Raw genomic sequence first — 18,805 nt, forward strand, 5'->3', positions numbered from 1 at the left:
CAAGTTTCATGAAGATCGGAAAATAAAAGAGGCCTCTAGAGTGTTAACAAGGTTTCACTATAGCCATATAAGGAAAAATGTCCCGCCCCTTGGCAGCCATGTTTTTCAAGCAAACGTTACCATTTTTGAACTCATCCAAGATATCATTGAGACCAATCTTCTGACTAAAGTTCATGAAGATTGGACAATAAATGTGGCCTCTAGAGTATTAACAAGGCAAATGTTTACGCCGCACAACGGACAGCGCACGACGGACAAAAGGCATTCACAAAAACTCACCATGAGCACCTTGTGCTCAGGTGAGCTACAAAATAATAAAATGAATCAAAGCGGCGCAGAAGGGGGCATTGTGTTTCTGACAAACACATCTCTTGTTGATGCTAATTATGACATACATTAATTAAGGAGATAAATCCAGAGATGTTGGTTTGATGGTCAGGTATCTCAGGTATCTATCAATATATATGAGCATGCTTTGTAAGAGAAGACTAATTGCGCATGACATTAATCGAACAACTATGCAAAAATAACAACAAAAGTAACAATAAATATTATTCATGTCTGTAAAAAACGCTTTCAAATATAATCTTGATAAGTTGATTATGGAAACCATACAAGTAGGAAAAAATTCCAGCATTTTCCCTTAGAAGAGCAACAATAACAAAGTAAAACTATTGTTCATATTTGTTTTAAAATATTCAAGCATTTTGGTTTTGATCAGTTACCACAAAAGGGCTATAACTGGAGGCATTCTCACTGACACTTCATCTTATATCCCTTTTGTTGACAGTGACAGTAATGAAGGGCCACAACTTCAAAGCTCAAGGATATTGTCATTCAGATTTCCATTTTGTGTAAAAGTAACAGCAAAGGGTCACAACTGTAGATCTTCTCATTGATAGTGTACATCCAAGTTGTCCTTTTTGTGTGAACAGCAACAAGAAAGTGCCAGAACTGCAGCTGTTATCACAGACACTTAACATTTAAGTTGTCCCCCTTGTGTGGCGCTGGACTGCCGCTACTCTTGCAGTAAGCAAAGCCAGTCTTCCACACATCAGCAATGTCTATCAAATCACTTGCATGATAAAATTGGAGAGTTGTTGATGTCTTACTGATATGGTTGTCCTCTGTAACTCCTGGTTTAGTTCGATAGTATCTCAACAGGGCACTGTATGGGTCATTCATAAGCGTTGCTAGGTTGTCTACTACTTTAAATGTTGGTGTTTCACAGTTTGTGCTGGTTCCAGTCTTCAAAGCGTAGGTGATGTCACCAAAAATTAAACTGGGGACGGATGGTTTGATAAAGTGAAAGGTGAATGCAAATTGTTGAGGATTTATTAGTGCTGAACATGGTGTTTCCCTTGTAACTTGCGTAGTACTCTTACTGATTGCATAGCACTCTTTCTGTCCATCAACTAGAATTTGAAATTTGTAGGTTCCATCATATTCTATGTGAACACTTTTGTCATTGTTTGTGCTCTTTATGTCATTGAGTTTTATCAAGCGTATTAAGTTCTTGCTCCCAGCAGAAGGGTTTGCTTCATAATCAAAATAGCTGTGGCTGAAATAAATGCTTACATTAGTGAAGTACTTTTGATCATCAAATTCTCCCTCCACAATTCTGTGTGGAACTTTGAAATTCAGACTTCCATCTGGATTTCTCTCTGACTGCGTAAAAAGAAAGATCGTAATGGCTCCTCCCAGTGTTACAAACAGTCCCAGCATTATAAAGACACGGTACACAACATGGCGTCTAGATTCCGTATTCACCTTGGCACATTCCAAATCCTTGCGGGCAGATTTGCTGCAGTATCGGACAAGGGTGACAATTATGCGTATGACTGCCCCCACAATAATCAGTGAGGCCTTCACCAGCTGGAAATAACTGATGGCTTCTTCTCTACATGCTACTATGACAACGTTGATGGCTATCTGCGGAACATCCTCTATCCAGACGACAATTGCAGAAAGTAGGTCAACATCCATCCATGGATTTCTGCGGAATATCTCCCACCAAAGGTTGCTTATCTCAAATATAAAGGTGAGAGTTCCAAGAATGGAGAATGCCATCAGAGAATATTTGACGGCGTCCTCTGGTGGTCCATATACAAGGCCTTCCTTGGCTGACCAAACGTCACGAAACAGCAGCCAATCACTGACAAGGTCTGCAGCGTCAAGGCAAAGAACGAGCAAGAAGACAAACACCTTGAACCCAAACTTGTTGTGGCATTGCTGGCAGAAGGGGATGTTGTCCATCATGTTTTTCTGAGGCTGCCTGCGCGCACACACCTCCATTAATTCCACAGGTGTTATTGAGGAGTTCTTCTTTTTATCAGCCATCTTTCGTATTTAATTATAAGGCTTCAAAACATCCACATGGAAGACCAAACTTGGAATTAATCTATGAAATCACTTTATGATCTTTCTTGTTTTAGTCCAAACCTTTTTGTTAAAAAGTCATGTACATGTAACTGTCTTAGTAATTATGGAGTTAAAATTACTATTGCCCTGACAATGACACAAAGTTAAATCCAGCACAGTTCAATTCTACAGCACTGCAATGTTCAATCAAATGTATAGCTCTTTGAAACAATTCTCACTTGTAGTTCTTGGCTATTCCAATTTGTTATTTTACAAAAACCTGTGGTTGCTATGGCAAACGTGGTCCAGCTGCAACTGTTCAATATCTCCTCTCAAAACACAGAAAAATATTTCAATACTATGGCAGTCTGCAATCATTCAGCATCTCCCCCACTGAGTATACATCACCACACCATCTGTCTGCTCTATATTCAAGATCCTTAACACCACAGTTAAATGTTACTGTTGCAAAGCACTTTAAAACTCTCAGCCCTGTGTTATCTTTAGCAGTAACCCATAGCAACAGTGCATTGGCAGATCATCTTACCAAAGATTAAAGTTCAAATGTAGGCCATGCAGGCTTTTCATGAAGTCAGCCAGTGGGAGTTGTGAATGTTTGCCCTTACCCCTTATCTGTGGATATTGACAATATTTGTTCTGATTTGCTTTGATGACACATGTGGGGTGATCTGTTCCCTCGCCTGATATTAAAGACAAATGTTTAAAATATGGCAGTCATTATAATGTAAGATAGACAGACATGAATGTTGGTGTACTGTTTTGTAAAGGCCAACAGTTGTAATTCAAATTTATGCTTTAATTCACCATTGCTATTATAAATGTGTAAATTTATTAATGATAATTGCAGAAACATGGTTAAATTTAATAATGAAGCCTGCAGAAACAATGTGTAAGTTTGTTAATGCTGCGCAGCTTGCATTGTGATTTCTTGTAACATTCCATATAATTCTTTTCCACTTGGAAGCAAAGTGAAAGTCTTATAATTTGCAAACAGCACAACACCAGAACAGCCTGCGTGTAACTCGCAGCCTGTTCAGGTTTTATGCTGTTTGATGCTCACTTGTATCTAAGGGTTGGAAATGAAGACTTAAAAACTTGAATTTAGTAAGAAAGGTCTTTAATTTAACTTTTCAAGGTACTACACAGGCTTCAAAATATCTAAGTGGTAAAGGGTTAATTGATTCATTACTTATTATTCATCAAGAGTATTAATGTACATGTAAACAAGCATTCAGAGTCATTTTGCTGTACAGACCGTACATTTGTTTTGCTGATATGGTGAAATAAAAAAAACTGCAAGCAGTAATCTGTTGTGATATGATATGCAGTTAGAGGGATTCATGTGATGTTCATTGTTACAAAGTCTACATAACTTAGTCAGTGCACAGTCTAATCAGGAACATGTTGCGATATGATATGCAGTTAGAGGGATTCAAGTGATGTTCATTGTTACAAAGTCTACATAACTAAGTCAGTGCACAGTCTAATCAGGAACATGTTGTGATATGATATGCAGTTAGAGGGATTCAAGTGATGTTCATTGTTACAAAGTCTACATAACTTAGTCAGTGCACAGTCTAATCAGGAACAAAACTTTTGGCCTAGACTAGATTTTGTTCAGAATAAACTGTCTTTTAATAAAAACAGCATAGGCTAGTCATTGGCCATACTTGACCCACAAGCATTACATCAGGTTTACACAGGCTGTGGCTAAATTATATGTAGGACAAAAACTGTCTATACCTGTAAAATTAATAGAAAAATAATAAATAAAATATGCATGTTGGGTGCATGTGCATTGTGAATCTGACTGCCTCTTTAAGAAATATTCAAACGTTTTGCCTAATCTAAACATTAACAGAGTTATCAGCAATGGCATTTATGAAACGGAAATCAATAGTATACCTGATTTTCTTGCAGTGTTTGCCAATGACAAGATAAGTGATTATGTTATGCCATGTTTGATGACAGCTAGGTGCAAAGAAATGCTATGCTGACTGATAATCACATTTTTGTAGCATTTCCTATATCAGGGTTCCACACATGCGCCTGCTCTGGGAAAACATTAAATGCATGCAAAGTGTCCTCCTGGATGAGCCTGTGCAGTTTGTACTGACTGATCAGGGAGAATACTTTCTATTTAGACAGTATTTTTGCTAATGAGAAATGTCCCGTGAAAAATACAACAAAAGCAGAATGTGTCCTGATTTATAGCCTATCTGGGCTGCTATTTCTATTTGACACTTTACACATATGCATTTAGCCCCATAATCCCTTATTCAGGAGCATATATAAACTGTCATTGAAATGCCCATCAGGTCATACAGTTTAGAATTCAGATGAGAACGTTTCATTTTGTTAACCAGGTTTTTAACCTGGTTTTCCGAAGGAAAAAACTGGTTATTAGATTGGCGAATGCGGGCGGGCTGGCTGGCGGGCTGGCTGGCGGGCGGGCGGAACAAGCTTGTCCGGGCCATAACTATGTCGCTCATTGTCAGATTTTAAAATCATTTGGCACATTTGTTCACCATCATTGGACGGTGTGTCGCGCGAAATAATTACGTCGATATCTCCAAGGTCAAGGTCACACTTTGAGTTCAAAGGTCAAAAATGGCCATAAATGAGCTTGTCCTGGCCATAACTATGTCATTCATTGTGAGATTTTAAAATCATTTGGCACATTTGTTCACCATCATGGGACGGTGTGTCGCACGAAAGAATCACGTCAATATCTCCAATGTCAAGGTCGCCACGACTAAAAATAGATTATAAAAAAAAAAACTTACAAAGGGGGTTAATTTTGTTTGTTCATTTCAAAAGTTCATTTTGAGTTTTCTCCCTTTATCAGATTTTTTTCACAATGAAAACCTGGTTTTGTGACAATTTTTTCCCTTGTTATTCATTGAAACAAAGCAAAAATCAAATAATACAAACTTGTTAATAAAACTTATGTTTCCAAAATGTGCTATGTGCTGTTTTTTCCTGATCTATATACGGACTGTACTTGGTTGGGAATTGAGGCAGAAATGTAGATTAGTATGAGCCTTGAGAGTGTTTGCTCCAGTGATTAAATAGTATTAATGCATTTTGGACAGATATAAGAGGATTGTTTTGTATAAACAATATGTAAGTCATTGAAAAAGAATAAAGCAGATATATTGGCAGGAATTTCTGGTTTAAATGATTTATATAACGTGCACCATGTTTATCAAAAAGTGCAATACGCATTAATGCTCATAAATCCAATAGTGTCCATGAGAAGTGCTTCAGATGGTAATGAAGTCCATTTTATGTGAAAGGGTTATGGTTAAGTTAAGGGTTTGACTGAGAAAATCCTAATGTTCATTTCATTAAAAAAAATGGCTGTGTCCATTTCAGATTGTTTGCTCGCCATTTCAGATTGAAGGCACATAAATTCCATATAATGGGTATAGCCATTTCAAATTGTAGGCAGATCAATTGTATATTATACTGTTATTTCAGATAGTTGGTGTGTCCATCCTGCGGGCGGGAGAGACGATGGAGCAGGCCCTCTGTGAGGTGTCCCAGAACATCACCATTGGCAAGATCCTCATACAGACCAACCTTGACACTGGCGAACCGGAGGTAGGCACGCTTTCATTCAATAGACTGTAAAAATATTTGAGCCACGTTGTCTGAAAATGGGGCGTAATGTATGTGTGTAGACTGTCATCCTAGCCTGTGCAGTCTGCACAGGGTAATCAGGGACTGCAATTTCCGCCTTGCTGAAATTTTTTGTTTAAAGATGTCTCTACAAAACAACAATCCAGTTTAGGGGGAAAGTGTTGCCCTGATTAGCCTGTGCAGACTGCTCATCTGTTACATTACTTTTCGCACAGCCATAAAGCCTTTTTACAGCAAGAAGCTCATTTAATGGTTTGCTGATTGAGCAATCTTGAACTCTTATAATGACTGTAAAACATGTAAAGCAGGAACAGCAGTTCGGTCAACTTTCAAAAACTATTTTCATTTGTCAAAACACATTTTTGTAGGCATTTTTAAAACCCTATGTTTTAATAAATGACATATCACATTGAAAGAAGTACATTACCCATTGCTTAATCTTCCGTCTAGGCACATCTTCCATGTCATTTGTCAAAACAGCGCTTTTAAAGGTCACTCTAGAAAATCTAGGCTGAATGTAAGCGTTTAAAGTATCATCCCAGATTAGCATGTGCAGTCTGCACCGGCTAATCAGGGATTACACTTTGGCTTTTATGGAATTTGTTTAAAAAAGTCTCTTCTAAAGGAAATAAAGTCTAGGCTAGAATAGTTCACAGGTTAATCTGGGACGATACTTTACGCACATGCTTAAGCCCTGTTTTCCTAGAAAGCTGCTGGTTACATTTCCAGCTACTCTTTGTCAATTACAACAACAGGCGCGTGTTTCACTTTGTCAATTACAACAACAGGTGCTTGTTACATTTGTCAAGTACAACAACAGGTGCTTGTTACATTTGTCAATTATAACAACAGATGCTTGTTACATTTGTCAATTATAACAACAGATGCTTGTTACATTTGTCGATGGCTACAACAGCACTTGTTACATTTTCCAGCTGCACTATCTGCGCCTGCCCAAGGACATCAAGGAGGCCCACGTGATGTTGATGGACGCCACCGTAGCCACAGGAGCGGCGGCCATGATGGCCATACGGGTCCTGCTGGACCACGACGTCCCTGAGGAGAATATCATCCTTCTCTCCATGCTCATGGGCGGATCTGGTTCGACAGTTTTAGTTAAAACATATATTTAAGCTTGATTTAAGCTTATTTAAACACTCTAGAGTCCGTTTAATGGGTAGAATCAGTACTTGGTGTATTTTTGGCAAAGATCTAAAGAACGCTCTCACAGTGGGGATTGAACAGGTGACCTCCTGGTTGTTAGGCAGACACCATAGCCACTATGCCACGACATAGTTACTTAGACAGCAATGAGATTGATTGGTTAGTGCTCATGGGAGGATCTGGTTCGCAAGTTTTACCCTTTCCCACTCCGAAGCAAAGTGAACATGGCTATATGCAACAAGGGTAAAACCAGAACAGCTTGTGAGTAACTCTCAGTCTGTTAAGGTTTTATGCTGTTTGCTGCTCATGAATGTATTATGATTGAAAATGAAGATTTAAATGTTGAAGCCAGGTCTCACATTTAATTATATTTTTTAAAGCACTAAGAACTTGTCAAAGTGTTATCTGAGAAGTAAAGGGATGAAAGGAAGCCATGAGATTGATTGCAATCATTGCATTAGCAGAGGCTGGATATAGCACCATATAATTTATAAGTTTACCACGTATGATTTTCCCCATTTTTTTTTTTTCTTCAAATGTTTTTCTTGCAAAATAGTATGCTTGTCCCTTTCCCATATCAAGTGAAAAGTTAAGATGTTAAGAAAGGTTGAATTTGCATTATTGGTGGCCTGAGTATTTTGGACACTGGGCAGCCCAAGGAAGCAAACAGCATTGGTAAAAATCAAAGTGCTGAAGGCACTGAAGTTGTTCGCTGTTGTCCTCCTTGATTAGCTTGTGCGCATTGCACAGGCTAATCAGTGTGCACAAGCTAATCTTATTTGACGTGCATTAAGCCCCGTTTTCCCTGAAAGCAGCCAATATGTACAGATTTCAATGATAAACACTAGACTGGCAAATGTCGACTTACAAGCTGCTATATAAACTCACTGCTAGAGGGTATATACACTCACTGCTAGAGCAGAATCATTTGTCATCTGCTGCAGACAGGCAGCGGTAATCGTCCCTTGCAAGGTGAATTTTGGTTCTTACCATACTTACCGTAAGGCTTCTAAGCACATGCTGATTTGCAAAATATGCTCTGTAAATTAAGCTTGCCGCTAATGCGACCAACTAATTATGCAATGTGTGTGCAACCTATGTGACACTATTGTCGTTTTCAATAAAATTTAATATAAAACCCTTTCATGTGTTTTTTATGACTGTGTCTTCAGGTGTTCATTCTATTGCCTACGCATTCCCAAACGTGAAGCTTGTCACCACTGCTGTGGATAAGGAGGTCAACGATGAATTCCACATTCTACCTGGTCTTGGTGAGTATAACATTAGCTGCGTTCTTAGAAATGTGGGCTTAATGCATGTGCGTTAAGTGTTGTCCTAAATTAGCCTGGTCCACACAGGCTTATTAGGGATGACAAATTTTGCCTTTTTAGATTTTTTTGTTTAATCAAAGTCTCTTCTAAACAAAAATCCATTCTAGGCAGAAAGTGTTATTCCCGATTAGCCTGTGCTGGGGTGATACTTAACCCACATGCATTAAGCCCAGTTTTCCCAGAATGAGGCTCATATTATGTTGGGGCAATGTTTACTGGAGAATGATATCCTGAAGCCTAGGATTGAGCAGCTGATTTTTCAATTTAATTGTAATGTTCTGAAGCTACTTGAAAGTTATCCTATCATGGACATCAACACCACAAATAACATCATTCTTAATTTAAAACAATGTATTGATGACATAAGCACAATTTTGAGCCTGTAAATATTGAATCTCTAAAGTATGTTTTCTTGTGTATATTGTATACTGTGAAACCATTATTATTCGCCAGGCATTAATTTTGGTATATTTTGTCAGCAGATCAAAGACAAATTTAAGTTTGTAACTAATAATTATGTCAAATGCATCAAAAAACATTTTAAGACAGAATTACCTTAGGCATGAAATAAATTAATATCCATCTTAATCCATGCATACATCCCTTGTGTGTTTCGCAATATAGATATATCCAGATACTGGTATTACACCATGTGGAGTACATTATTCTGTGACACATTATTAACTGACACATTACATCTTCTGTACAACGCTAATGCAGTAAAGCTGTTTCAATAGTGTTGACTTCGTTTAGATATAGTAGAAAGGAATAGCACTAATTGTAAACCATTTTATTATCCATATATTTATTATTTTGCTGTCACTTATTATAACCCATAACATTCACACCTTATCTAATTAATGCAGATAAAGTTAAATTTGTTGTCAGTTTGGCCTTGATTGTAATTAAATAAGACTTCTTGGAAAATGGCTTCATTGCTTCAAACTATAGTAACCAGTCGTTCAGTCCAACAAATCCGCTTATCATAACAATGAACTAGTTAATTGGCATATATTACATATCGTTACTATAAATAGTAACAAAATGACGTTGCAAGCGGGCTGTTTTTCGCATTAGCCTGTGGGGAGTTCACATGCTTATCTGGGACAACACTTCATGTACATGCATTAAACATGGTTTTCCTACTGTTGGGAGTTCACATGCTTATCTGGGACAACACTTCATGTACATGCATTAAACGTGGTTTTCCTACTGTTGGGAGTTCACATGTTTATCTGGGACAACACTTCATGTACATGCATTAAACATGGTTTTCCTACTGTTAGGAGTTCACATGCTTATCTGGGACAACACTTCATGTACATGAATTAAACATGGTTTTCCTACTGTTGGGAGTTCACATGCTTATCTGGGACAACACTTCATGTACATGCATTAAACATGGTTTTCCTACTGTTGGGAGTTCACATGTTTATCTGGGACAACACTTCATGTACATGCATTAAACGTGGTTTTCCTACTGTTGGGAGTTCACATGCTTATCCGGGACAACACTTCATGTACATGCATTAAACATGGTTTTCCTACTGTTAAGAGTTCACATGCTTATCTGGGACAACACTTCATGTACATGCATTAAACATGGTTTTCCTACTGTTGGGAGTTCACATGCTTATCTGGGACAACACTTCATGCACATGCATTAAACATGGTTTTCCTACTGTTGGAAGTTCACATCCTTATCTGGGACAACACTTCATGTACATGCATTAAACATGGTTTTCCTACTGTTTGGAGTTCACATGCTTATCTGGGACAACACTTCATGTACATGCATTAAACACGGTTTTCCTACTGTTGGGAGTTCACATGCTTATCTGGGACAACACTTCATGTACATGCATTAAACATGGTTTTCCTACTGTTGGGAGTTCACATGCTTATCTGGGACAACACTTCATGTACATGCATTAAACATGGTTTTCCTACTGTTTGGAGTTCACATGCTTATCCGGGACAACACTTCATGTACATGCATTAAACATGGTTTTCCTACTGTTGGGAGTTCACATGCTTATCCTGGACAACACTGCATGTACATGCATTAAACATGGTTTTCCTACTGTTGGGAGTTCACATGCTTATCTGGGACAACACTTCATGTACATGCATTAAACATGGTTTTCCTACTGTTGGGAGTTCACATGCTTATCTGGGACAACACTTCATGTACATGCATTAAACATGGTTTTCCTACTGTTGGGAGTTCACATGCTTATCTGGGACAACACTTCATGTACATGCATTAAACATGGTTTTCCTACTGTTGGGAGTTCACGTGCTTATCTGGGACAACACTTCATGTACATGCATTAAACGTGGTTTTCCTACTGTTGGGAGTTCACATGCTTATCTGTGACAACACTTCATGTACATGCATTAAACGTGGTTTCCTACTGTTGGGAGTTCACATGCTTATCTGTGACAACACTTCATGTACATGCATTAAACGTGGTTTTCCTACTGTTGGGAGTTTACATGCTTATCTGGGACAACACTTCATGTACATGCATTAAACGTGGTTTTCCTACTGTGGCAAGTTCACATGCTTATCTGTGACAACACTTCATATACATGCATTAAATATGGTTTTCCTACTGTTGGGAGTTCACATGCTTATCTGGGACAACACTTCATGTACATGCATTAAACGTGGTTTTCCTACTGTTTGGAGTTCACATGCTTATCTGGGACAACACTTCATGTACATGCATTAAACATGGTTTTCCTACTGTTTGGAGTTCACATGCTTATTTGGGACAGCACTTCATGTACATGCATTAAACATGGTTTTCCTACTGTTAAGAGTTCACATGCTTATCTGGGACAACACTTCATGTACATGCATTAAACGTGGGTTTCCTACTGTTTGGAGTTCACATGCTTATCTGGGACAACACTTCATGTACATGCATTAAACATGGTTTTCCTACTGTTTGGAGTTCACATGCTTATCTGGGACAGCACTTCATGTACATGCATTAAACATGGTTTTCCTACTGTTGGGAGTTCACATGCTTATCTGGGACAACACTTCATGTACATGCATTAAACATGGTTTTCCTACTGTTGGGAGTTCACATGTTTATCTGGGACAACACTTCATGTACATGCATTAAACATGGTTTTCCTACTGTTGGGAGTTCACGTGCTTATCTGGGACAACACTTCATGTACATTCATTAAACGTGGTTTTCCTACTGTTGGGAGTTCACATGCTTATCTGTGACAACACTTCATGTACATGCATTAAATGTGGTTTTCCTACTGTTGGGAGTTCACATGCTTATCTGGGACAACACTTCATGTACATGCATTAAACGTGGTTTTCCTACTGTTGGGAGTTTACATGCTTATCTGGGACAACACTTCATGTACATGCATTAAACGTGGTTTTCCTACTGTGGCGAGTTCACATGCTTATCTGTGACAACACTTCATGTACATGCATTAAATATGGTTTTCCTACTGTTGGGAGTTCACATGCTTATCTGGGACAACACTTCATGTACATGCATTAAACATGGTTTTCCTACTGTTGGGAGTTCACATGCTTATCTGGGACAACACTTCATGTACATGCATTAAACATGGTTTTCCTACTGTTGGGAGTTCACATGCTTATCTGGGACAACACTTCATGTACATGCATTAAACATGGTTTTCCTACTGTTGGGAGTTCACATGCTTATCTGTGACAACACTTCATGTACATGCATTAAACGTGGTTTTCCTACTGTTGGGAATTTACATGCTTATCTGGGACAACACTTCATGTACATGCACTAAACGTGGTTTTCCTACTGTGGCGAGTTCACATGCTTATCTGTGACAACACTTCATGTACATGCATTAAATATGGTTTTCCTACTGTTGGGAGTTCACATGCTTATCTGGGACAACACTTCATGTACATGCATTAAACATGGTTTTCCTACTGTTTGGAGTTAACATGCTTATCTGGGACAACACTTCATGTACATGCATTAAACATGGTTTTCCTACTGTTGGGAGTTCACATGTTTATCTGGGACAACACTTCATGTACATGCATTAAACGTGGTTTTCCTACTGTTGGGAGTTCACATGCTTATCCGGGACAACACTTCATGTACATGCATTAAACATGGTTTTCCTACTGTTGGGAGTTTACATGCTTATCTGGGACAACACTTCATGTACATGCATTAAACATGGTTTTCCTACTGTTGGGAGTTCACATGCTTATCTGGGACAACACTTCATGTACATGCATTAAACACGGTTTTCCTACTGTTGGGTGTTCACATGCTTATCTGGGACAACACTTCATGTACATGCATTAAACATGGTTTTCCTACTGTTGGGAGTTCACATGCTTATCTGGGACAACACTTCATGTACATGCATTAAACGTGGTTTTCCTACTGTTGGGAGTTCACATGCTTATCTGGGACAGCACTTCATGTACATGCATTAAACATGGTTTTCCTACTGTTGGGAGTTCACATGCTTATCTGGGACAACACTTCATGTACATGCATTAAACATGGTTTTCCTACTGTTGGGAGTTCACATGTTTATCTGGGACAACACTTCATGTACATGCATTAAACATGGTTTTCCTACTGTTGGGAGTTCACATGCTTATCTGGGACAACACTTCATGTACATGCATTAAACATGGTTTTCCTACTGTTTGGAGTTAACATGCTTATCTGGGACAACACTTCATGTACATGCATTAAACATGGTTTTCCTACTGTTGGGAGTTCACATGTTTATCTGGGACAACACTTCATGTACATGCATTAAACGTGGTTTTCCTACTGTTGGGAGTTCACATGCTTATCCGGGACAACACTTCATGTATATGCATTAAACATGGTTTTCCTACTGTTGGGAGTTTACATGCTTATCTGGGACAACACTTCATGTACATGCATTAAACATGGTTTTCCTACTGTTGGGAGTTCACATGCTTATCTGGGACAACACTTCATGTACATGCATTAAACACGGTTTTCCTACTGTTGGGAGTTCACATGCTTATCTGGGACAACACTTCATGTACATGCATTAAACATGGTTTTCCTACTGTTGGGAGTTCACATGCTTATCTGGGACAACACTTCATGTACATGCATTAAACGTGGTTTTCCTACTGTTGGGAGTTCACATGTTTATCTGGGACAACACTTCATGTACATGCATTAAACATGGTTTTCCTACTGTTGGGAGTTCACATGCTTATCTGGGACAACACTTCATGTACATGCATTAAACATGGTTTCCTACTGTTGGGAGTTCACATGCTTATCTGGGACAACACTTCATGTACATGCATTAAACATGGTTTTCCTACTGTTGGGAGTTCACATGTTTATCTGGGACAACACTTCATGTACATGCATTAAACGTGGTTTTCCTACTGTTGGGAGTTCACATGCTTATCCGGGACAACACTTCATGTACATGCATTAAACATGGTTTTCCTACTGTTAAGAGTTCACATGCTTATCTGGGACAACACTTCATGTACATGCATTAAACATGGTTTTCCTACTGTTGGGAGTTCACATGCTTATCTGGGATAACACTTCATGCACATGCATTAAACATGGTTTTCCTACTGTTGGAAGTTCACATCCTTATCTGGGACAACACTTCATGTACATGCATTAAACATGGTTTTCCTACTGTTTGGAGTTCACATGCTTATCTGGGACAACACTTCATGTACATGCATTAAACACGGTTTTCCTACTGTTGGGAGTTCACATGCTTATCTGGGACAACACTTCATGTACATGCATTAAACATGGTTTTCCTACTGTTGGGAGTTCACATGCTTATCTGGGACAACACTTCATGTACATGCATTAAACATGGTTTTCCTACTGTTTGGAGTTCACATGCTTATCGACGACAACACTTCATGTACATGCATTAAACATGGTTTTCCTACTGTTGGGAGTTCACATGCTTATCCGGGACAACACTGCATGTACATGCATTAAACATGGTTTTCCTACTGTTGGGAGTTCACATGCTTATCTGGGACAACACTTCATGTACATGCATTAAACATGGTTTTCCTACTGTTGGGAGTTCACATGCTTATCTGGGACAACACTTCATGCACATGCATTAAACATGGTTTTCCTACTGTTGGAAGTTCACATCCTTATCTGGGACAACACTTCATGTACATGCATTAAACATGGTTTTCCTACTGTTTGGAGTTCACATGCTTATCTGGGACAACACTTCATGTACATGCATTAAACACGGTTTTCCTACTGTTGGGAGTTCACATGCTTATCTGGGACAACACTTCATGTACATGCATTAAACATGGTTTTCCTACTGTTGGGAGTTCACATGCTTATCTGGGACAACACTTCATGTACATGCATTAAACATGGTTTTCCTACTGTTTGGAGTTCACATGCTTATCCGGGACAACACTTCATGTACATGCATTAAACATGGTTTTCCTACTGTTGGGAGTTCACATGCTTATCCTGGACAACACTGCATGTACATGCATTAAACATGGTTTTCCTACTGTTGGGAGTTCACATGCTTATCTGGGACAACACTTCATGTACATGCATTAAACATGGTTTTCCTACTGTTGGGAGTTCACATGCTTATCTGGGACAACACTTCATGTACATGCATTAAACATGGTTTTCCTACTGTTGGGAGTTCACATGCTTATCTGGGACAACACTTCATGTACATGCATTAAACATGGTTTTCCTACTGTTGGGAGTTCACGTGCTTATCTGGGACAACACTTCATGTACATGCATTAAACGTGGTTTTCCTACTGTTGGGAGTTCACATGCTTATCTGTGACAACACTTCATGTACATGCATTAAACGTGGTTTTCCTACTGTTGGGAGTTCACATGCTTATCTGTGACAACACTTCATGTACATGCATTAAACGTGGTTTTCCTACTGTTGGGAGTTTACATGCTTATCTGGGACAACACTTCATGTACATGCATTAAACGTGGTTTTCCTACTGTGGCGAGTTCACATGCTTATCTGTGACAACACTTCATATACATGCATTAAATATGGTTTTCCTACTGTTGGGAGTTCACATGCTTATCTGGGACAACACTTCATGTACATGCATTAAACGTGGTTTTCCTACTGTTTGGAGTTCACATGCTTATCTGGGACAACACTTCATGTACATGCATTAAACATGGTTTTCCTACTGTTTGGAGTTCACATGCTTATTTGGGACAGCACTTCATGTACATGCATTAAACATGGTTTTCCTACTGTTAGAGTTCACATGCTTATCTGGGACAACACTTCATGTACATGCATTAAACGTGGGTTTTCCTACTGTTTGGAGTTCACATGCTTATCTGGGACAACACTTCATGTACATGCATTAAACATGGTTTTCCTACTGTTTGGAGTTCACATGCTTATCTGGGACAGCACTTCATGTACATGCATTAAACATGGTTTTCCTACTGTTGGGAGTTCACATGCTTATCTGGGACAACACTTCATGTACATGCATTAAACATGGTTTTCCTACTGTTGGGAGTTCACATGTTTATCTGGGACAACACTTCATGTACATGCATTAAACATGGTTTTCCTACTGTTGGGAGTTCACGTGCTTATCTGGGACAACACTTCATGTACATTCATTAAACGTGGTTTTCCTACTGTTGGGAGTTCACATGCTTATCTGTGACAACACTTCATGTACATGCATTAAATGTGGTTTTCCTACTGTTGGGAGTTCACATGCTTATCTGGGACAACACTTCATGTACATGCATTAAACGTGGTTTTCCTACTGTTGGGAGTTTACATGCTTATCTGGGACAACACTTCATGTACATGCATTAAACGTGGTTTTCCTACTGTGGCGAGTTCACATGCTTATCTGTGACAACACTTCATGTACATGCATTAAATATGGTTTTCCTACTGTTGGGAGTTCACATGCTTATCTGGGACAACACTTCATGTACATGCATTAAACATGGTTTTCCTACTGTTGGGAGTTCACATGCTTATCTGGGACAACACTTCATGTACATGCATTAAACATGGTTTTCCTACTGTTGGGAGTTCACATGCTTATCTGGGACAACACTTCATGTACATGCATTAAACATGGTTTTCCTACTGTTGGGAGTTCACATGCTTATCTGTGACAACACTTCATGTACATGCATTAAACGTGGTTTTCCTACTGTTGGGAATTTACATGCTTATCTGGGACAACACTTCATGTACATGCACTAAACGTGGTTTTCCTACTGTGGCGAGTTCACATGCTTATCTGTGACAACACTTCATGTACATGCATTAAATATGGTTTTCCTACTGTTGGGAGTTCACATGCTTATCTGGGACAACACTTCATGTACATGCATTAAACATGGTTTTCCTACTGTTTGGAGTTAACATGCTTATCTGGGACAACACTTCATGTACATGCATTAAAACATGGTTTTCCTACTGTTGGGAGTTTCACATGTTTATCTGGGACAACACTTCATGTACATGCATTAAACGTGGTTTTCCTACTGTTGGGAGTTCACATGCTTATCCGGGGACAACACTTCATGTACATGCATTAAACATGGTTTTCCTACTGTTGGGAGTTTACATGCTTATCTGGGACAACACTTCATGTACATGCATTAAACATGGTTTTCCTACTGTTGGGAGTTCACATGCTTATCTGGGACAACACTTCATGTACATGCATTAAACACGGGTTTTCCTACTGTTGGGAGTTCACATGCTTATCTGGGACAACACTTCATGTACATGCATTAAACATGGTTTTCCTACTGTTGGGAGTTCACATGCTTATCTGGGACAACACTTCATGTACATGCATTAAACGTGGTTTTCCTACTGTTGGGAGTTCACATGCTTATCTGGGACAAGCACTTCATGTACATGCATTAAACATGGTTTTCCTACTGTTGGGAGTTCACATGCTTATCTGGGACAACACTTCATGTACATGCATTAAACATGGTTTTCCTACTGTTGGGAGTTCACATGCTTATCTGGGACAACACTTCATGTACATGCATTAAACATGGTTTTCCTACTGTTGGGAGTTCACATGCTTATCTGGGACAACACTTCATGTACATGCATTAAACGTGGTTTTCCTACTGTTGGGAGTTCACATGCTTATCTGTGACAACACTTCATGTACATGCATTAAAATGTGGTTTTCCTACTGTTGGGAGTTCACATGCTTATCTGGGACAACACTTCATGTACATGCATTAAACGTGGTTTTCCTACTGTTGGGAGTTCACATGCTTATCTGGGACAACACTTCATGTACATGCATTAAACATGGTTTTCCTACTGTTGGGAGTTCACATGCTTATCTGGGACAACACTTCATGTACATGCATTAAACATGGTTTTCCTACTGTTGGGAGTTCACATGCTTATCTGGGACAACACTTCATGTACATGCATTAAACATGGTTTTCCTACTGTTGGGAGTTCACATGCTTATCTGGGACAACACTTCATGTACATGCATTAAACATGGTTTTCCTACTGTTGGGAGTTCACATGCTTATCTGGGACAACACTTCATGTACATGCATTAAACATGGTTTTCCTACTGTTGGGAGTTCACATGCTTATCTGGGACAACACTTCATGTACATGCATTAAACAGTGGTTTTCCTACTGTTGGGAGTTCACATGCTTATCTGGGACAACACTTCATGTACATGCATTAAACATGGTTTTCCTACTGTTGGGAGTTCACATGCTTATCTGGGACAACACTTCATGTACATGCATTAAACATGGTTTTCCTACTGTTGGGAGTTCACATGCTTATCTGGGACAACACTTCATGTACATGCATTAAACATGGTTTTCCTACTGTTGGGAGTTCACATGCTTATCTGGGACAACACTTCATGTACATGCATTAAACATGGTTTTCCTACTGTTGGGAGTTCACATGCTTATCTGGGACAACACTTCATGTACATGCATTAAACATGGTTTTCCTACTGTTGGGAGTTCACATGCTTATCTGGGACAACACTTCATGTACATGCATTAAACATGGTTTCCTACTGTTGGGAGTTCACATGCTTATCTGGGACAACACTTCATGTACATGCATTAAACATGGTTTTCCTACTGTTGGGAGTTCACATGCTTATCTGGGACAACACTTCATGTACATGCATTAAACATGGTTTTCCTACTGTTGGGAGTTCACATGCTTA

At 39.0% G+C, this 18,805-nt stretch overlaps 2 protein-coding genes across 2 annotated transcripts in view; one reads left to right on the plus strand and one right to left on the minus strand.

The window, feature by feature from the left end:
• Window positions 1–18,805, plus strand: part of LOC127842898 (uridine-cytidine kinase-like 1) — a 119,358-nt gene that overhangs the window by 75,967 nt on the left and 24,586 nt on the right. The window contains exons 10-12 of the mRNA XM_052372708.1: window positions 5,866–5,988; window positions 6,963–7,128; window positions 8,364–8,462. Coding sequence (XP_052228668.1) covers window positions 5,866–5,988; window positions 6,963–7,128; window positions 8,364–8,462 — 388 coding nt within the window. The remainder of the gene's footprint in view (window positions 1–5,865; window positions 5,989–6,962; window positions 7,129–8,363; window positions 8,463–18,805) is intronic.
• LOC127842900 (uncharacterized) lies at window positions 540–2,988 on the minus strand. Its single transcript, XM_052372712.1, has one exon. The coding sequence runs from the start codon at window positions 2,338–2,340 to the stop codon at window positions 967–969; it is 1,374 nt and encodes a 457-aa protein (XP_052228672.1). The 5' UTR covers window positions 2,341–2,988; the 3' UTR covers window positions 540–966.

Source organism: Dreissena polymorpha, chromosome 8, assembly GCF_020536995.1.
Source record: "Dreissena polymorpha isolate Duluth1 chromosome 8, UMN_Dpol_1.0, whole genome shotgun sequence".
Taxonomy (NCBI): Eukaryota; Metazoa; Mollusca; class Bivalvia; order Myida; family Dreissenidae; genus Dreissena; species Dreissena polymorpha.